Source organism: Tursiops truncatus, chromosome X (assembly GCF_011762595.2).
Source record: "Tursiops truncatus isolate mTurTru1 chromosome X, mTurTru1.mat.Y, whole genome shotgun sequence".
Taxonomy (NCBI): domain Eukaryota; kingdom Metazoa; phylum Chordata; class Mammalia; order Artiodactyla; family Delphinidae; genus Tursiops; species Tursiops truncatus.
Window position 1 is genome coordinate 101948516 of NC_047055.1, and position 17741 is coordinate 101966256.

A 17741-nucleotide genomic window follows, 5' to 3' on the forward strand; every position below is an offset into this window, starting at 1 on the left:
AACTGCATCTAAATCCAGCTGGCCTCCATATAACACACTCTGGTTTTCTACCTGGGTGTTCTGTTATTTATTCAACAGTATTTATTGATTACTATATGCCAAGCTATGGCTATAATTCTTAATATTAGTAATGAAAGACTATCTCAAACTGCCACCATGTAACAGGCCTGTGGCCAATTAATGATCTAAACGTGTTGATCATGGAATTTTAGAACTGGATGTTAGAACTTAGGTAAGGCACTTAGCGAACCTCTACATTTTACAAATGAGGATGGGAAGGCTCAGAGAGATTTTATGACTTGTCTTAGATCATGCAACCAGGTTTTGGCCCGGCCCAGACTTGAACTTTTGGTGTCCTGCTACTCAGGACAGTGCTCTTTTCACCACTTCAGTCTGCCTCTCAGGATGGTCCTGTAAAGTTCTGCTAATAAATGTGGAGATAACGTATAGTCATTCCTTCAGATTTCTGGTCCAAATGACACAGATATAGACTTGCCACTTCAGTGGGAATATAGGTAAAATTCAGCTCCGGGGAAACTATACACTGTACATGGTTGAAAGAGATCTGTTTTGAAAGGTAAGGGCTTTAACTTACATCCTTAGTTATAGGACCACTGTCTCTAGGTGAAAGCAGCATAGCTTATCTCTCTCTGATGTCTGTACCTGTGCCCAGACTTCTCTTCCTGCTCCTCTCTTCCCTGAGGTATCTCAAGCAAATCAGTATCTCACCCTTCATCCCCTCTATACATGGTTCTGAGCTACTATTTATGTATTATTAGGTATTTGTGGTAATAGTCACCCTAATTTTTTTTCCCACAAGTAGGACAGACAGAAAAAAAAAAGAAGAATCACTGACTTGGTTCTTTATCACTTTCAGGTTTTTTATTTCTGATCTGCTTCATAGCCATTAGGATTTTCCACCTTTGTGGCTTCCAAATTTTTTGTAATTCAGAGAACTTTTATTTTTTTGTTCTTACTCACTTTCAGCCTGGCTTAAAATGAATGAACAGTGACTTGGTTCTTCTCTGTTACTTTCAGGTTTTTTAAGTTTCTCATTTGCTTCATGGTCATTAGGATTTTCCACTTATGTGTCTTCCACATTTTTTGTAATTCAGGAAACTTGTTCTTTGCTCTTACTCAGTTTCAGCCTGGCTTAAGAATTTCAGGGTTTGGATTCTAAGTGACTAACGAACTGATGGCCTTAGGTACATCCTAACTTATCTGTACTTTACTTTGCATTGGTAAGACATTAATTGAATAAAAATATGCTTTTATACAAACATACCTACTCAGTCAAACTGTTGACTCCTTAAGGACAAAGATTAGGTCCCTTCCTCTGTACTGCCTTATACATAATAGATTCAAAATAAAGTTTTGTGAATGAATGAATGAATCAGCAAGCAGTGAAGTCACCCAGTTGGTTAGTATTTGTGATGTATAAATACTATCCATCAGACAATGTAACCTTCACGATAAAATGGATTGACCTTGGGATTTGCTGCTACTGTAATTCTGTAGTGCACGATTCAAATCAGCTACTTTCGTGAACCTTAAGAAGCTGAAGGAAAATTATCAGTTTAGTATGCCTAACTTCTTCTCATTTGTGAGATAGAATAGTATTTTCTTTTCACCGAGGTACTCTGCGTCTTTAGTAGTTCCTTCGAATTCTTCCACATCACTATTTCAGAGCCTTGGGCCTGGCTATCTTAAAATGGGAAAAAAGAAGGTATGGGGGAAAAGATGGGTTTTAAAGAAAATAACTTCATCTGTTCAAAAGATTCAAGAAGTAAATATCTTAACATTTGAATATTGACATCGAATTAGGGTAAAGATTTACTCTGTATGTGTATGGGAGAAGGGCTTTATATCTGATAGCTTTTTCACATCAGCACATGAATGAACCAACCTATCTGATTTAAAATATTAATTATAATCTATGAGACAAAAATCAGTATTGTATATGAGTATGTATTTTCCCCAGTGTCATTCAAATAGACTTGTTTTGAGAAACAAGACAATTATCAAAGAGTTAAGGCTCTTGACGTTGAATGTTGTCATTGTTTAAAAATGGCTCCATTTTCCTTTTAAAACGTGGTGAAATGTTGTAACATTCAGTGTATGGTAAGTTGATCAGATATTGAAAAATCTATTTTTCATTATTTTAATGCAACATCTTCATGGGGTTTTTTTATTGTTGTCTTGTTGTTATTATTTTTACTACATAAGCCTCTCTCTTTTAAACTCCGTGCTACAAGGACCAACGATATCCATTGCCTACAACAGAGTCTGGTACATAGTGTAGGTGCTCAAAATTTATTACATGAATAAATGGAAGAGGACCTTTCATATAACCATGTTTAACATGACGTTCCTATTTATAGTTTTTTTCTCCCTCTTTTTCTGGGGTGTTTACAGTTGTTTTATGTGTGTGTTTAGTCTAAATCTTAAATTCTGAAGATACAGTCACTTAACCCTCTCTTCCATCTACTTTGTTTTCTTAATTTCTGGCAACGATGTGAAAATAATGGTGCTTATGTCTTTGTAAAGACAGAACTTCCTTTGTCTTTTCTTTCGATTCATCTTAATCCTCAGTGACTCATATTTAAGAAATGAACTGTGCAGCTGTGGTGGAGCTAAGCCCTTGGCAACAACTCGAGGGGCAAACAAGTGGTCTCTCACAATGGATGGGTGGTCCTTAGCCTTGAATTATTTGCTGTTCGGTTTTAACAGTGGAATTGCATCATCAAACAGTGTCTTGAACTTTTTCACTTTGATGGGACCTTTAAGATCCATTTCCTTATTTGACGGACTTTGCTCCAATAATTATCTCCACTCTCCCCCGAGGTCTTTAATATATTCTTCTCTGCTATGGTGACCAACTGTCCTGGTTTGCCTGATGCTGTCCTGGTTTCAGCATTGAAAGTTCCGTGTCCTTAGTACCTGGCAAACAAGGATGGTTGCTTATCCATCTTTCAGTCTGTGTTCAAACCATTCCCATACTAAAAAGAACGTATCTCTCTTTGCCTTGCGATCCTCTCTGTCCTGTCCTCCTCTTTTCCCTGAAATGTTATCATTTGGAATGCCTCCTCCTTCTCTCACTTACTCCTCAACTAAACCTGTTTCCAAGGCTACTGCCCTCCGCCGAAATGGCTCTCACCAAGTCTGATGAACACTTCTCAGTGCTCATCTTGCTTTACTTCTGTGTCATGATTGGACACTCTTGGTCACTTTATTCCTCTCAAACTCTCACTCTCTCTTCATTACTTTTACATTCCTTATTTCCCCCAGTCTTCACACCTATCCAATCCTTTTCAGCCTTTCATTGGATCCAGTTCCTCTGTCTGCTCATTACATTTGCATCTGTGTTCTCCAGAATTTTCTTTTCCTCTCACTCCACTGAGCAATCTCATCTACTTACGTAATTTTAATCCTTGCCTGTATGCATAATCGTAGGCACTCAGTGGATATTAGCGTAGTGAGTGAATGACTCCTACATCTCATTTCTTCTCCCTAAACATCGGATTCGAAACTTGTTTCCTGCTGGAAAGAATGTTACGTCTCCAAGCCGAGCATATCACATCCTCTTACTCTGTTCCCCATACAGACCCCCCTCATAGGAGCCTGGGATTTTAATATTCATCTTTATTAATTTTGTGCTAAATGTGCACATGAGGTGTTCTGGATCAGAGACAGATCTCCTTGACTTACTTTACAGTAACTATCATCCCTACCTTCCACCCTCTGTTCAAACCTTACCCCTAAGGAGACGTGGTGAGATCTGATGAAAATTTTCTCACATGAGTGGCTGGGTGGGTGCTCCATAGGAAAGTAACCAGGAAAAAATGATTTTTCTCTGCTTATAAAGGAGAGATAAGCAATTGTCGTCTTCTCCCCCGAAAGGGTCTCCTTGGAAACGTGATGGGCCTGAGTCCCAACTCCAACTTCTCTAGGAGCCAGCTAGCCCCATGCGTCTCAGGTTTTACAACCTAGAAATGTCTCCAAGGTCTTGGCTTTATATTTTCGAAATGTAAATACCTACAGAGATAGCTACTCCAGTCTTTCTGACAACTTGGAGCTTAACCTAGGAAACTACTCCGGGCTATAACCATTTGGCCCTCTGGATCAGAGAAATTAACTAGACAAATGACTACAGATCTAATTCCCATAGTATGGGAAGGTGTTCACGAGGCTAGAACTTTTTATAGGTGTACTGAGAAATCCAGGAGAGTTTATTTCCTCACTTTTAGTTTAATTGCACCCAGCGTTCACTCCTTTACTCAGCCTAGAAACTAGGTGTCATCCTTGCTCCTCCCCTTCTCTTCTCTAGCATCTATTCGGTTACCAAATTCCCACATCTCTACTCTCTAAACATTTCCTTTCTCTGTCTGTCTCTTTTTTTGCCCTGGTACCATTGCCCTGGTTCAGATCCTCATAATCTTTCGCTGAATTCTTGCAGTTGCCTCCTATTTTCTCTGATTCCATTTCTGTCCTTCTCAAATACATACTCTGTACTAATGTCAGAGAAATCTATTTGAAACGCACACATGCCCATGCCACTCCCCTGCTTACATCCCTTCAAAGGCTCCTGATTACCTATGAGACAGCACCTAGACTTCTTAGCAGGGTATATATGGTCATAGGTTGAGGTTCAAATTCTGACTTAAAGGTCTAATACAGTTTAAGATAAGGACAGTACCCTGCTTCATCTCTGGATATGTCTTCTCTTTGTACTTTATCTTCTAGAAACACTAGCCTACTTGAGATAATTGCACATGCAGCACTGAATTAGCCCTCTGTCTTTGCACCTGCATTTTCGTCGTCTTCTTCCTCTAACCTGCTTTTCCCTGGCTAACTCATCATGTTCATGCTTTAGAATTCTTCTTGAATACTATCTTCTCCAAGAAGCCTTTCCCAATTTCCTTTCCCATATTATGCAAGCCTCTAGCACTTTCCACATTGTGTTGAAATTATTTACATGTTCGACTCTTCCACTATTTACTATACGTTCCTACACAGGAAGGGCTGTTTTGCATTCAACTTTGCATTTCTGGTCTTTAGTCTAACCACTGGCACATAGTAGTTCAATAAAGGGAGCCATTATTATTTTTATAATTAGTAATATCAGTATCAGCTTCCTATTGTCAAGCCCAAATGGAGAGACAAAGTAAAATAATAATTTCCTTGAAGCTAGAAAAATTAGGTGTTTGAAAAAAATACAGGAATACAAGAAATGTATACACATATACATTCACGCGTGTGTGAGTGCACACGCACGGACACAAACACAGAGATTACAAATGAAATATTAGAGGGAAAATCAGCCTTACATGTAAGCAAAGTAAATAGCCCACCTACTCTGTATGATTTCAAGGGTGCAAGAATATCCTACTATACAGAAATTACATCCCTATCCACAGGCTGAATCCTAATATTCCACTTAACGAATTTCATTATTTTGGCTCAAAAACCTTGCCTCTCTCTACTAAACTGTAAATAACTTGGAAGGTGAATCATTTTGCAAAGTATCAGACTCAGGATTCCTTTGAATGGTGAACACCATTAGGATTTTATTTATAAATGTGTCCTACATTCCACTTCTAGAGCACTCCTGTGACATGATACATCTGAAGTTTAAAGGAGATACTGCTAAGTTTTCTCCCAGTAACAGCACGGTTTAAATTCAATAGGCAACATGACTAAAAATAGGATAGAATTGAAAAAAGATATGAATAATTAAGCCCTAGATCAGGGCAATTATTATTACTGTTGTTTTTGCACCGGTCTTTTAGCATTTATGTGATATTTAATACTTTAGTTAACATCTTCCCTTCTGAGATAGCCGAATCTGGGTCAATAACTATCTTCAGTGGTTTCAGAATATCTGTTAATTTATCCTAGCCTCTCAGGATGTCTCACAACCCTTAGCACTTGGTTATATATGAACTTTATTGTTTTCTTTGTTTCTAGTGTGTTAGTTTTCTCCCTTCTTTTGGTTCAGAAACTTCTTGAAGGCAGAAAGTGTGCATTTTGCTTTTCTTTTAATCCCCTCTATTAAAGAAAATTACAGATTAGAGATTAAAATTGATAACTAATTTAGATGACCTCAAAACACCTGTTCTAGGCTCACTCTTTTATAGAAACTTGTTCCCACAATTTCTACCTTCAGTATACCTCAAAACATTTCTCCTGTTTACAAAGAAGTCACAATGGAAAATGTAATGGGTATTTTTCAAAAGCGTTGAGTTTGTACTTAGTTTTTTATTTATTATTAGTTTTTATCAGTTTACTATTAACACATCATTATGTTCATTGTCAGACATTTCGACAGAATTAACTGGTGATTATGAATTAGATCGGTTGTGTTCTTTTGGGTGTGTGTGAGTTTCATTAGCCCTGCTAGGCTCTTTTTTTTTTTTTTTTTTTTTTGGTCTTCATTGCTGCATGTGGGCTTTCTCTAGTTGTGGCGAGCAGGGGCTACCCTTCGTTGCGGTGCGTGGGCTTCTCATTGTGGTGGCTTCTCTTGTTGCGGAGCATGGGCTCTAGTCACGCGGGCTTCAGTAGTTGTGGCGCACGGGCTTAGTTGCTCCGTGGCATGTGGGATCTTCCCGGACCAGAGCTCGAACCCGTGTCCCCTGCATTGGCAGGCAGATTCTTAACCACTGTGCCACCAGGGAAGCCCCCGCTAGGGTTTTGCAATATATATCTTACAACTTTAGCTCCAGATTTCCAGTTTGGTATTCAAGTTATATAAATAAATCACTCATCTTAATTAAAGGACGTTAACATATCTTGAAAGCTCCCCTATCCTCTCCAGAATAGTTTTACAAACACAGTGTTTTCCTAATTAAAAGAAAGATCTGTCGAGCCTTCTTTATCATTTTATGACTGTCAGTTTATAAATAAAGGAGATAGAAATTGACCTGGGAATTTCGTAACCAAGTTCTGAGCACCCAGGATTAATTTTGAGAAGAATGCCACAAGCCACATAAGCATTTCTTTTCATCTCATTTCACAGGCCTTCAAGAGGGAATTGAAAACGAAAGAACCTGTAATCATGAGTACTCTCGAGACTGTACGAATATTTCTGACAGAGCAGCCTTTGGAAGGACTAGAGAAACTCTACCAGGAGCCCAGAGGTAATTGAATGTGGAACTGTAATAACATATTGATGGAAGGATCAGTGGTGACAGAGTGACCCATCCATTCTTGCTGGCAGTGTCTGGATAGCTCTCATCTTTTCTAGGTTAAATAGAATCAATTCAAATTAAACCTTGATGTTGAAAAAGAAAAAGGAATTATAAAGCAGCATGCATAAATCTGTTTGCACATTCATAAATAAACATTGAAAGAGATTAGCGATCAATTATTGAAACATTTAGAAAATAAGAAACAAAAGAGATAATCTGTGAGGAGGAAATTTATTGTCACAAAGACTGCAAGCTAATTTTCAATTTAAGAGCCTGCCTGAAGTAAATTAGAGCTTGTGGTGTGCATCCTAACGTTTTTCTACTCAATAGCTTAAATGAATCTTGGATTATCTGATTGATATAAAGTAGAACAGATTCACTCGGGAAGACACGACTTCAGATGTGCTAAACTATATCAAAATGTATGCCACAGTATAAAGGAGCCATTAATCAGTAGGTTGGCCTCTTATTAAAGTGTACTCTTCCTTTTTTCCAGTGTGACCTTTTCAACAATGTTTTCTTCTTTTTAACACGAAAATGAATGTGGCCTAAAACCTTGTTGTCTTACCAATTTAGAGCTGCCTCCTGAGGAGAAAGCCCAGAATGTCACACGGCTCCTACGAAAGCAGGCTGAGGAGGTCAACACTGAGTGGGAAAAATTGAACCTGCACTCAGCTGACTGGCAGAGAAAAATAGATGAGGCCCTCGAAAGACTCCAGGAACTTCAGGAGGCAACGGATGAGCTGGAGCTCAAACTGCGCCAAGCCGAAGTGATCAAGGGATCGTGGCAGCCCGTGGGCGATCTCCTCATCGACTCCCTCCAAGATCACCTCGAGAAAGTCAAGGTACCATCTACTGCTTGGCTTCAGGGCCCTCTGAGAGATTCAAAACAGGTTCTAATCTGAACTCATTTGCAGTATTTTCTTCTCACCAAGTTAAAAATAGGGCCCTTAAACATTCGAAATCTTTCACAAATTCAAAGTCTTCTGGCACATGGTATTTCCTCTAAGAGAAGATAGTGATCTAATCATGTCTGTCTTCAGTAATACAAAATGAAATATTAAGTTACAGGGCAAAAAAATCATTTTGATTTTGCTATCAGGGAGTTAACTTAGGTGTACTAAAATTGTCTGATTTACATGTGCATGTGTGTGTGTATTTGTGGTTCTTAGTATCAGAGTAGGGAAAACTACAACATTTAATCAAGAGCCAGGAGTCCAGGCTTGGGCCTTTTTGCTAACTGAATTATGTGCCTTGGGTGAGTTACAGTACTGTGAGCTGAGACCAGTAATGCTGCCCTTCCCTGAGAAGGCAATGCGTACAATAGAATTTTGAGTTGGATTAGCCCACTGCAGATATTAGGAAATATCACTCTATATTTGCAATACTGTCCATGAGACCAAAATTAAATTCCTTTATGGCACAAAGATGATAAATGTATTTATAAAGAAAAAAATACACATATTTAGGAGGATCCTTTTGAAAACCAGCAACTTGAAACATCTTTTGTCTATTTATCTAGTGTCAAAACTAACCAAAGTCCTCCAAAATCCAAATGCAGAAGTGAAATCCTCACCTGCATTTGGCATGTTTACCAGCCCCCTCATTCTGGAAGGTCTCTTCTCCCTTGGCTTTCATGATACTGTTTCATCCACATTCTTCTTCTTCCTTTATTTTCCTCAGTTCTGAAACTCTACCCCACCCTTCAGATGTTGGTACGCCCAAGTTTCTAACCTTAGCTCAGTTCGCTTTTTATTCTATAAATCCCTTAGCTCAGTTCTCTTCTTAAGGTATAAATGCTCCCAGTTTGAAATGGCATGGATGGTGACAAATCTAAATTCCTAGTCTGAATCTCTTCTGATCTGCTAACCCATATGCCATTAGGATTGAAATGCAACCGTTCTGAAAGCAAGTCCGTTTGTCCTCCTGTTTACCCATTCCCCTACCGATATCCCTTTTTACCTGCCCTTTCTTCTGTGTTTCCTATTTCAGTTACTGGATCATAATCCAACAAGTTGCTCAGGCTAGAAACTTGAGGTCCATCCTTAAATCCTTCTACATTTTCACTGACTGCACTTGGTTGCTCATTTTACCTCAGAATATCTCCTTTATATTTTCTTTCCTCTTTTCAACCAACGTCCTGTTCTAGTCCCCAGCACCTGTATACAGTCAGGTTGTTTTATTATACATCCTTAAATCCCATTCCCCAGTCAGTGCAGCTGGCATATCACAAACACTGCATTTTGAATATTTGGTTAGTGAATGAATGAATGAACCGTTTCTTTATTGATATTTCTGTATTTCCATTCTTTCCCAACTCTAATCCAAACTCTTTGCAGGAAGCTGCCTGCCTGACGACGAAGTCCAGTGAACGCAGAGGGCAGGTGGCCCTGTTTCTTCCTAGCCCTGGCTTAAATTTCTGACTGTTGCTCCTGTCCTCTAGGCCATTCAGGACACACTGACCACACCCCCCTTTACACAAATATGCCATCTTTTTTCATAACTCTCTGCCTTTGCATATGTTCTTCTCTCTGCTTGGATCAGCCCGCCTTATCTGCCTGGTGAACTTCCACTCAGCCCTCAAGGCCCAACTCAGAGGGCATCTGCCCTTAGAGTTTTCCCTGTCTTCCAACCCCAACTCCCGCCAAGCAGAAGGAACTGCCCTTCATTCAGTGCTTTCATAGGTCACCACACATGCTTAAATTGTCACACTTAAACTTCACATATATTGTGGCAAGTCACTTCTGTATTTTTTTTCTTCCATAGAAAGTGAGGTTCCTAAGAGCAAGGATCATGCTGTACGTCTTTGAATTCACAGTTCCTAGCACAGTGCCAGCAACATATAAGGAATCCAGTTCAGCTTCTTTTTATTCCTTCACTCAACAGTTGTTTGTGAGCTACTATAAAATGTGCTATACGTGTAGGTATAAATGAAACAGACTCGGTCTTTGTCCTCATGAAGCCTACAGTCTAGTGTTGAATTGAAAAGCTCTTCATTATAATAGTAGGTGAAGATTTAAAAGGAGATGAAAAATTTGACTATAACTTCCAAAATATCTTCACCGACATTCTATGACCCCACGTCTAATACTTAAAGCAATGGTTAACATTTCTGTGTACATAAAAATTAATGTTTTGAAATGTATTACCTATTTAGCATTAAAAATACTGAATTTTGTCCAAAAACATAGGAACTAAATTCTGAAAAATTTTCCCCCAAATGGCAAATAAAAGAATGTCCCAAAGGAAGTAAATTAGTTAATAAGTCAAGTGGCTGAATGTCTAGGCTTTAGAGCAGACATAAAGGCTGCATTCTGAGCCGTATCTGTCACACAGGAGCATTAGCAGGATAATGAATATGGATGGAGAATGTATACAGCGTGACTTAATAACAAAAAACTAACTAAAAGCAGAACAGCTCAAATATCAGCTGGTCCTTACCCAACCCTATTTGCAGTCTTCTTTTCAGTTCCCCTCTCTCATCTGTTCTTGATCCTAAGACGAATTTCATTTCCCATATACCCTAATTGGTAAGACCTCATTCTGATCCCAATAATAACAAAACATATATACATTAAACGTTTGTTTAAAAAGAGCTTATGGGACTTCCCCGGTGGTCCAGTGGTTAAGACTCTGCCTTCCAGTGCACGGGGCACGGGTTCCATCCCTGGTCGGAGACCTAAGATCCCACATACTGCGGGGTGCGACCAAAATTAAAAAAAAAAAAAAAAAAAAAAAGAATATGTGTGTACTGGTCATAATAGATTATTTTGGTTTCTGAACCAGTATTGTACAAATATTTTATGCATATCTTAAAACTATAGATTATATGAATTCATATATATTTATTTCCCTTCAGTAGTTCCTCTTCATTTTGCAATGGGAATGAAAACCCCTCTTTTTTCTGTTGCATCTCAGTGGTACCAGATTTGAAACTCTGAAACTTTCGTCTTGGTGGTTTATAAGGAGTGAATTCTATTAACTAAAACTTACTTTGAAAAGAAGAAGAAGAGTACTGAAAACCACTATTCCCATTTTTCTACTCAGCAGTTTAAGCCCTCAGAGGCTCCACGCTGTAGGGAACTCCAAACGGATAGCTAGGCAGGTAGCCAGAAGAATATTTTATATACCCGTCTCAGTTTGTTTTCATCACCCCAGTGACTGTCTCATAATATCCACCTCCATTCGGATCTCATTTGTTAAAGAAGTTGTTATTTAAGTAACTGTGGAATGTGTGTTTCTGTGGGATTTAGCATTACCTCATTTCATTAGCAAATGCGGCTTTTGGGTTTGGAGAATGGATAAAACAACTAAGTCCTGGGACACTATGGATATGGCGTGATTACTAGTAATCATCTTTAGGACAGTGTACATAAATCAAGAGAAAGGAACATAATGTTAATATTGACTATTCAGCTCACTAAGAGAATCTCACCCTTCCAAATATAGCTTCATAGGAATAACCACTAGAATAAAATTTAAATTTTAAATGCCTCTTTATTTTTAAAATTCATGATTCATACTGCTTATCAAATATTTTAAGGGCAGAATCATGATTTCTCACTTTACTGGAAATAACACCAGTGCTTATGTGACTATACAAATGTTCTTACTTTCCTTGTAGTAATGGGGAATGAGAATAACTCCTGGAATCACTAAGTGTTCTACATAGATCTATAAGTGGACCATATGTAGCTTTTAATAAAGTAGAGCAACTTTTGCAACTAAAGTCTACATATGACATTTTTGTTCTTAAGAACAATTCCTGTGTGAAAAAGTTCATGGGAGTTGTTGTTTTCCCCAGTTGTCTCTTTGTCCTAATCTACCATGGTTTTTAACACAGATTGCTACATCGTTCTTAAGCCGGAAACATTTCACTGCCCTTAGTTTGCCAGTTGACTTGAAACACAGTTTTTCACACACCATGATTAGGCTATCCCAGGCTGCCATCTTGGGATATGCAAATTTGTCACATCTATGTAGTTATGCATTTTATGTTTTTGTTTTGTTTTTTAATCAGACTTGCAACTTACAGTTTTTACTATGAAAAGTCAAGGACAGGGACTCTGTGAGTTTTTCCTTAAAGTTCTTACAACAAAATATTTTGATTAGACCTTTTTGGAATTATAATTGAGAATAACGTAGTGGTGTGTGTAGTAGAAGAGGAACTATGATGATGAAGCCGCCATGCCATCCTGACTGACTTTATGTTCAAACGTTCACATCTAAAAATGTAAGAAGAGGGCTTCCCTGGTGGCGCAGTGGTTGAGAGTCCGCCTGCCGATGCAGGGGACACGGGTTCGTGCCCCGGTCCGGGAAGATCCCACATGCCGTGGAGCGGCTGGGCCCGTGAGCCATGGCCGCTGAGCCTGCGCGTCCGGAGCCTGTGCTCCGCAACGGGAGAGGCCACAGCAGTGAGAGGCCCGCGTACCGCCAAAAAAAATAAAAAATAAAAAAAAATAAAAATGTAAGAAGAAAACTGGCAAATGCTTCTCTTCAGACTACCTGTGGCTTGGTTTATCTGAGAAGTTTGTCAAAGAAATGCTATCTCAGAATTTGACATTGAGAAAACCAAGTATGTTTCCTCCTGATAGGGAATGTGAAATGTGATGTAACATATTAGAATTTCATATTCACCTTCGGAAGCCGGAAGCTTTCAGCCATGTTCACGTAACTATATCTTCCCTTACTGTTTTTCTCATCTTAACCCTGGTTCTAATATGTTATTATAATTTTATCAATTTTGTTACATTTGTCATTTATATGAGTTGACCTTAAATCCTTTCTTATATATGAGTTTTATAGAGAAAGTTCATAATCCTTTCTTACAGAGATAGGGGATGCATGGTTAGACAGAACCATCACAGAGCAGCCCTTAAAATGATTCAAAATACGTAAGCTCTCCCCACTCTGAATAAAGGATCGATATCTCCACAAGGAATAAGGTGTACTACCTGTAGTAGGAAAAGGAAAGCTTAGTCATATTTTGTTAATTGTTATTGGCTACAAATGAATTGCTCTGTGGAGGCTTTTGTTCTCGTTTTTATACGAATGCTGTGTGTGCTATGTAAGCCTTTGATGGAGAAGAAAACGCAAACAAAAAAGATATAATCCTTTATAAATCTGGGTTAAAAAGGGAACTGATGCCTGTCCTATGGAGTAACTAGGGTTTTATCTAGTTTTCAAAGCACACAATTGTGATTTTTTAAAGCATAGGATTTGGCCTTTAATATCTGGGAATATATCTACAAGAAGGCATATTATAGTAACTCTCACTTATATACTTCAAAAGTATAGTATTTATTTTTTAATAGAATGGTCATTGTTGGCCTAACTGGAGCTTAGAAGCTAAAGTAGGAATTAATCATCTTAAATTTCCTAACCAAATTATTTGTCCGATGTAAAACTAAGTGTAAGTTAGTGTTGCCAGGAGAGCTTATTACTTAGTTGCCATGTATTCGCTCTCATTTCCTGCTTTGTTTATAAAGTTAAAGGCAAGTTACTTAGGATAGCAATGTCAAATCACGTTCCTTACCCAAGGCATCTGACTTTAGAGAGTGCTGTGTGTGTTTTTAAAGCCCCTACCTCGATTTAGGCAAACAGAGCCTTCGTTTACCATGCTATTCCCATCCTGCCTTTGAAACTTCTGAAAAGGCAGTGCAGAGTAATTGTTTCAGACATCTGATTAGCATACTTTGAAGTGCATATAAGTTCTTTTTCAGTTTCATTTGAACCCCAGCTGTCTTCACCGAAGTCTATAATCAATCTGAATTAAGTTGTCCTACTTCTCCTAATAAGTCTCTTATTAAGTTCTGCATCAGCCTCTTAGGGAGACTTAAAAGCTAATTCATGTAGAATTGCCATTTTCTACTAATTCATTTGTCAGCTCTCCAAATTCCAAGGAAAACAATTGCAAAGACTATTAATTTGGCTCTTCATAAACAACTTACGTAAGTGTAGTATACATTGGAACCAAGCAAATGATTTAAAACAGTGGGTAGGAGGAAATAAGTTGATGACATTCAACACTGCTTTCTTTTTGACTTTTTTTTTTTTTTTGCGGTACGCGGGCCTCTCAGTGTTGTGGCCTCTCCCGTTGTGGGGCACAGGCTCCGGACGCGCAGGCTCAGCGGCCACGGCTCACGGGCCCAGCCGCTCCGCGGCATGTGGGATCTTCCCGGACCGGGGCACGAACCCGTGTCCCCTGCATCGGCAGGCGGACTCTCAACCACTGCGTCACCAGGGAAGCCCTTTTTGACTGTTTTGAGATGCCCTCCACATTCAAAGCACAAAGCCATTTGTTTAATAAGAGAAACATCCTTCTGCTCTTACTTTCATAAATAAGATAATTACTGAGTGAACTTTGCTTAAAGGTAGGAAGAGGCTTTAGAATAGTAGGAAAACGCACATGTTCTTTTTATTACTGAACTTATTTTAATTTGGACTTCTTTGTATTCCTTTGATGGACTGTGATAAAAGAAGGAGCTAGAATTGGTTACCATTGTTACTGCATTAAATCAGAGTTGTACAGCTCTTCTTCTGGTCATGGAATATTTAGGAGAACATGGCTAATCAGAATGTTCAGCTAATGAGTTCGTCTGACATTATTCTACTAAAGAAATATTTAATTAGATAATAAAAATTCCTCCAGAGAATATCACCCTTCCTACTATTTGAAAACAAGCATGTCAAAAACTGATCCTTTAATATGCCAATCCTGTTTACTGTGGATTTATTCCAGAAGCTTTGTTTGTGGCTGGTAGTGATTATAAACAGTATTCCTCAAGCCTCTTGGGTAATAAAAGACTATTCAAAACAAAAACTTAAGTCATATAGTATCAGCATTAACAGATCTAAAAACTCAATCATTCATTCATCTATGATACGGTTAAAACCTGTACCCAGAGAAATTTGATCTCATTACAGAGTGTGAATGTTTATTTCATGAATAAAATCGTATTGGGAGTTGGTATATTAATGGCATCTTAGTTTTCCTGAGAATATTATTATTTAGCACCAAGCTGAGAGAGCAAGAATTTGTATTAGCTTGCATGTTTGGGTGTCTGTAACACATTAACTAGAAACAGTTTTAAAATGTGAGTTATTTAACTAAAATTCCATATTTCCTTAGAAGATGGGAGCACACAGTCAGTATGTATTTTTTTAATTCATCTTTATTGGAGTATAATTCCTTCACAGTGCTGTGTTAGTTTCTGTTGTACAGGACATGGAAGCAACCTCAGTGTCCAGCAACAGATGAATGGATAAAGATGATGTGGCACATATATACAATGGAATATTACTCAGCCATAAAAAGAAACGAAATTGAGTTATTTGTAGTGAGGTGGATGGACCTAGAGTCTGTCATACAGAGGGAAGTGAGTCAGAAAGAGAAAAACAAATACCGTGTGCTAACGCATATCTATGGAATCAGTATGTATTTTTATTCTCCTTTGACATCTACCAAAGTTGCAACAAGTTTAAACTTCACAATTATGTTACTCTCCTACCAGAAGCACAACAAGGAATGATTTAAGAACAAATAGCCCAAGGAGTGGGCGCCTATTGTGTTCCCGTCATACTTGACAATTACAAGTTTTAGAATTACACAGCTAACATTGACACCAATATTATGCCTTATGCAATCTTACCTTAACTAAGTTAAGCCATGGCATTGAGTAGTTGTTCTTGGTTAGCCAATTTTCTGAGTATTATGGGAACACACGTGCCTATGGTACTAATGTAACTCTTATTTTAATGGGTCCTGAGAAAAGTAAACTTTTTCAAAAAAGATCTTTCCATACTAAACTAATATTTTTAGTTATAGTTTACAATTACTCTGGATTTTTCTATCAACAGTACTTGTCAAAAGCAGTGCTTCTCAAACTTTTCTACTTCAGTTCTCTTAATGGCCAAGGAGATGAAGCTGGGCATCCTCCCCTTCCACCTGTTTACCTCCTTTTCCCACGAGCATGAGTTTTCTGTGATGTTTATTTTTTAAACCTCATTTCAATTTTGTAATCTTCTCCAAAATGGATTTGTTATGTTTTAATATAAAGATGTTTTTCTCCAACATATTAAGTAAAATGAATCCTCCAGTATATTCATCTATGGGTATGAAAGCATAATTTGAGAAGCATGATAGAAAAAATTGCCCAATTTGTGCTGGCTTCATCTTTTTCCAACAACTTCTTTCTTTTATGTGCACATACACAAAGAGTAGATCCTTGCCGTTTCAAATGTATCGTTCGCACTCTCATCTGATCATTGTGATTCAAAAGGTCCATGACATGTAGCTCTTTGTGATTTTTGAACATATATTCTTTGAGGCTTTTGTGCAGCAGTCACTTAACTAATGATTTAACTGGTGTTATAGGTCAGGTTCCCTGGAATCAGACCCTGAGAACAGGGGTCTGGGTGCACAGGTAGACGGGCTGCTTTCAGGAGAAGCCTGTGTGGGAGTTACGGAAGCATAACAAGGAAGATGAAAGAGTCGAGCAAGCATGCCATCTCAGGCAAAATCTAGCTTTGTGTCTTGATTCAAATGGAGAAAGCTCTGGAGTATGAACCACACAGCAGAGCTGGTCTTTTATACCCCAGCCAGTCATTGTATGCTAGTAAACATTTATCCGCTAGCTCTGAGGTGAACACTGATTTGTAGTGTTTTCCAATTGTCGTGGTGTAAATACCCCCACCGTGGCTGATTCAAGCTACCAACATGACCTCACCGAAGGCAGACTTGGGAAGAGACACACACAATTGACTCTTGGGCTCTGCTCCAGCACACCACTGGCTGTGGCCCACCACTAGAGACATGAGTTACCTCCCAGGCCAGGAGTGTGTGTTACCTCCTCGGATAGGGGGCTTCTATCAGCAGAGATCGCCTTTCTGAAGAAGAGAATCATCTGTGAGACATTAGTAGGCGACCATCACAGCAGCTGGGGCATGGATGCGCAGGCCAGGAAAAGTGTCCCCTACAGCCAGTAAGCGAACCTAGTAGTCCCCTCAGTCTCCGTGTCTCAACGTGGCCCTTTCAATGCTGTTTTGTTCTTGCACGTGCAGTAATTCTTTAGAGGTGATGAAAATTTTGTTTCTTTGTGAAAAATCTACCCTCCCCCTGCCCAACCTACCTCCTAGGTACTTATTGGATTTGGTAATAGAAGAGAAGAGTTCATGGAAATGTCTAAGAAAGTAGGGATTGTTAGTAAAGAAAATGGCTTTATAAGCAATTTTGGCTTTATAGTTATATCATCTCTAAGTGTCTCTATTGATCAGATATTTGTCAATTTGAGGATTCTAGGTATTCAGACATAGTCATTGAGAATGTCAAGAATTTTCTGTGGCAGTGACTCTCACCTTAGTGTGCATCAGAATCACCTAGAGGGCTTGTGGAAACCCAGACTGGTGAACCCTTTCCCCAGAGTTTCTGGTTCACGCGATCTGGAACAGGGCTAAGAATCTGGTCCAGGGATGCTTTGAGAAACATCATTCTATAGTAAAACTACAGTATATATATAAATATATAAATACATATTTGTTTATTGTTAGTAATTC

At 38.6% G+C, this 17741-nt stretch overlaps 1 protein-coding gene across 3 annotated transcripts in view; it reads left to right on the forward strand.

Annotated features, from left to right (window-relative positions):
* DMD (dystrophin) overlaps window positions 1-17741 on the forward strand; it is a 736567-nt gene that overhangs the window by 374091 nt on the left and 344735 nt on the right. For all 3 annotated transcript variants that reach the window (XM_033849482.2, XM_073799481.1, XM_073799480.1), the window contains 2 exons: window positions 7016-7136; window positions 7764-8032. In XM_033849482.2, coding sequence (XP_033705373.2) covers window positions 7016-7136; window positions 7764-8032 — 390 coding nt within the window. The remainder of the gene's footprint in view (window positions 1-7015; window positions 7137-7763; window positions 8033-17741) is intronic.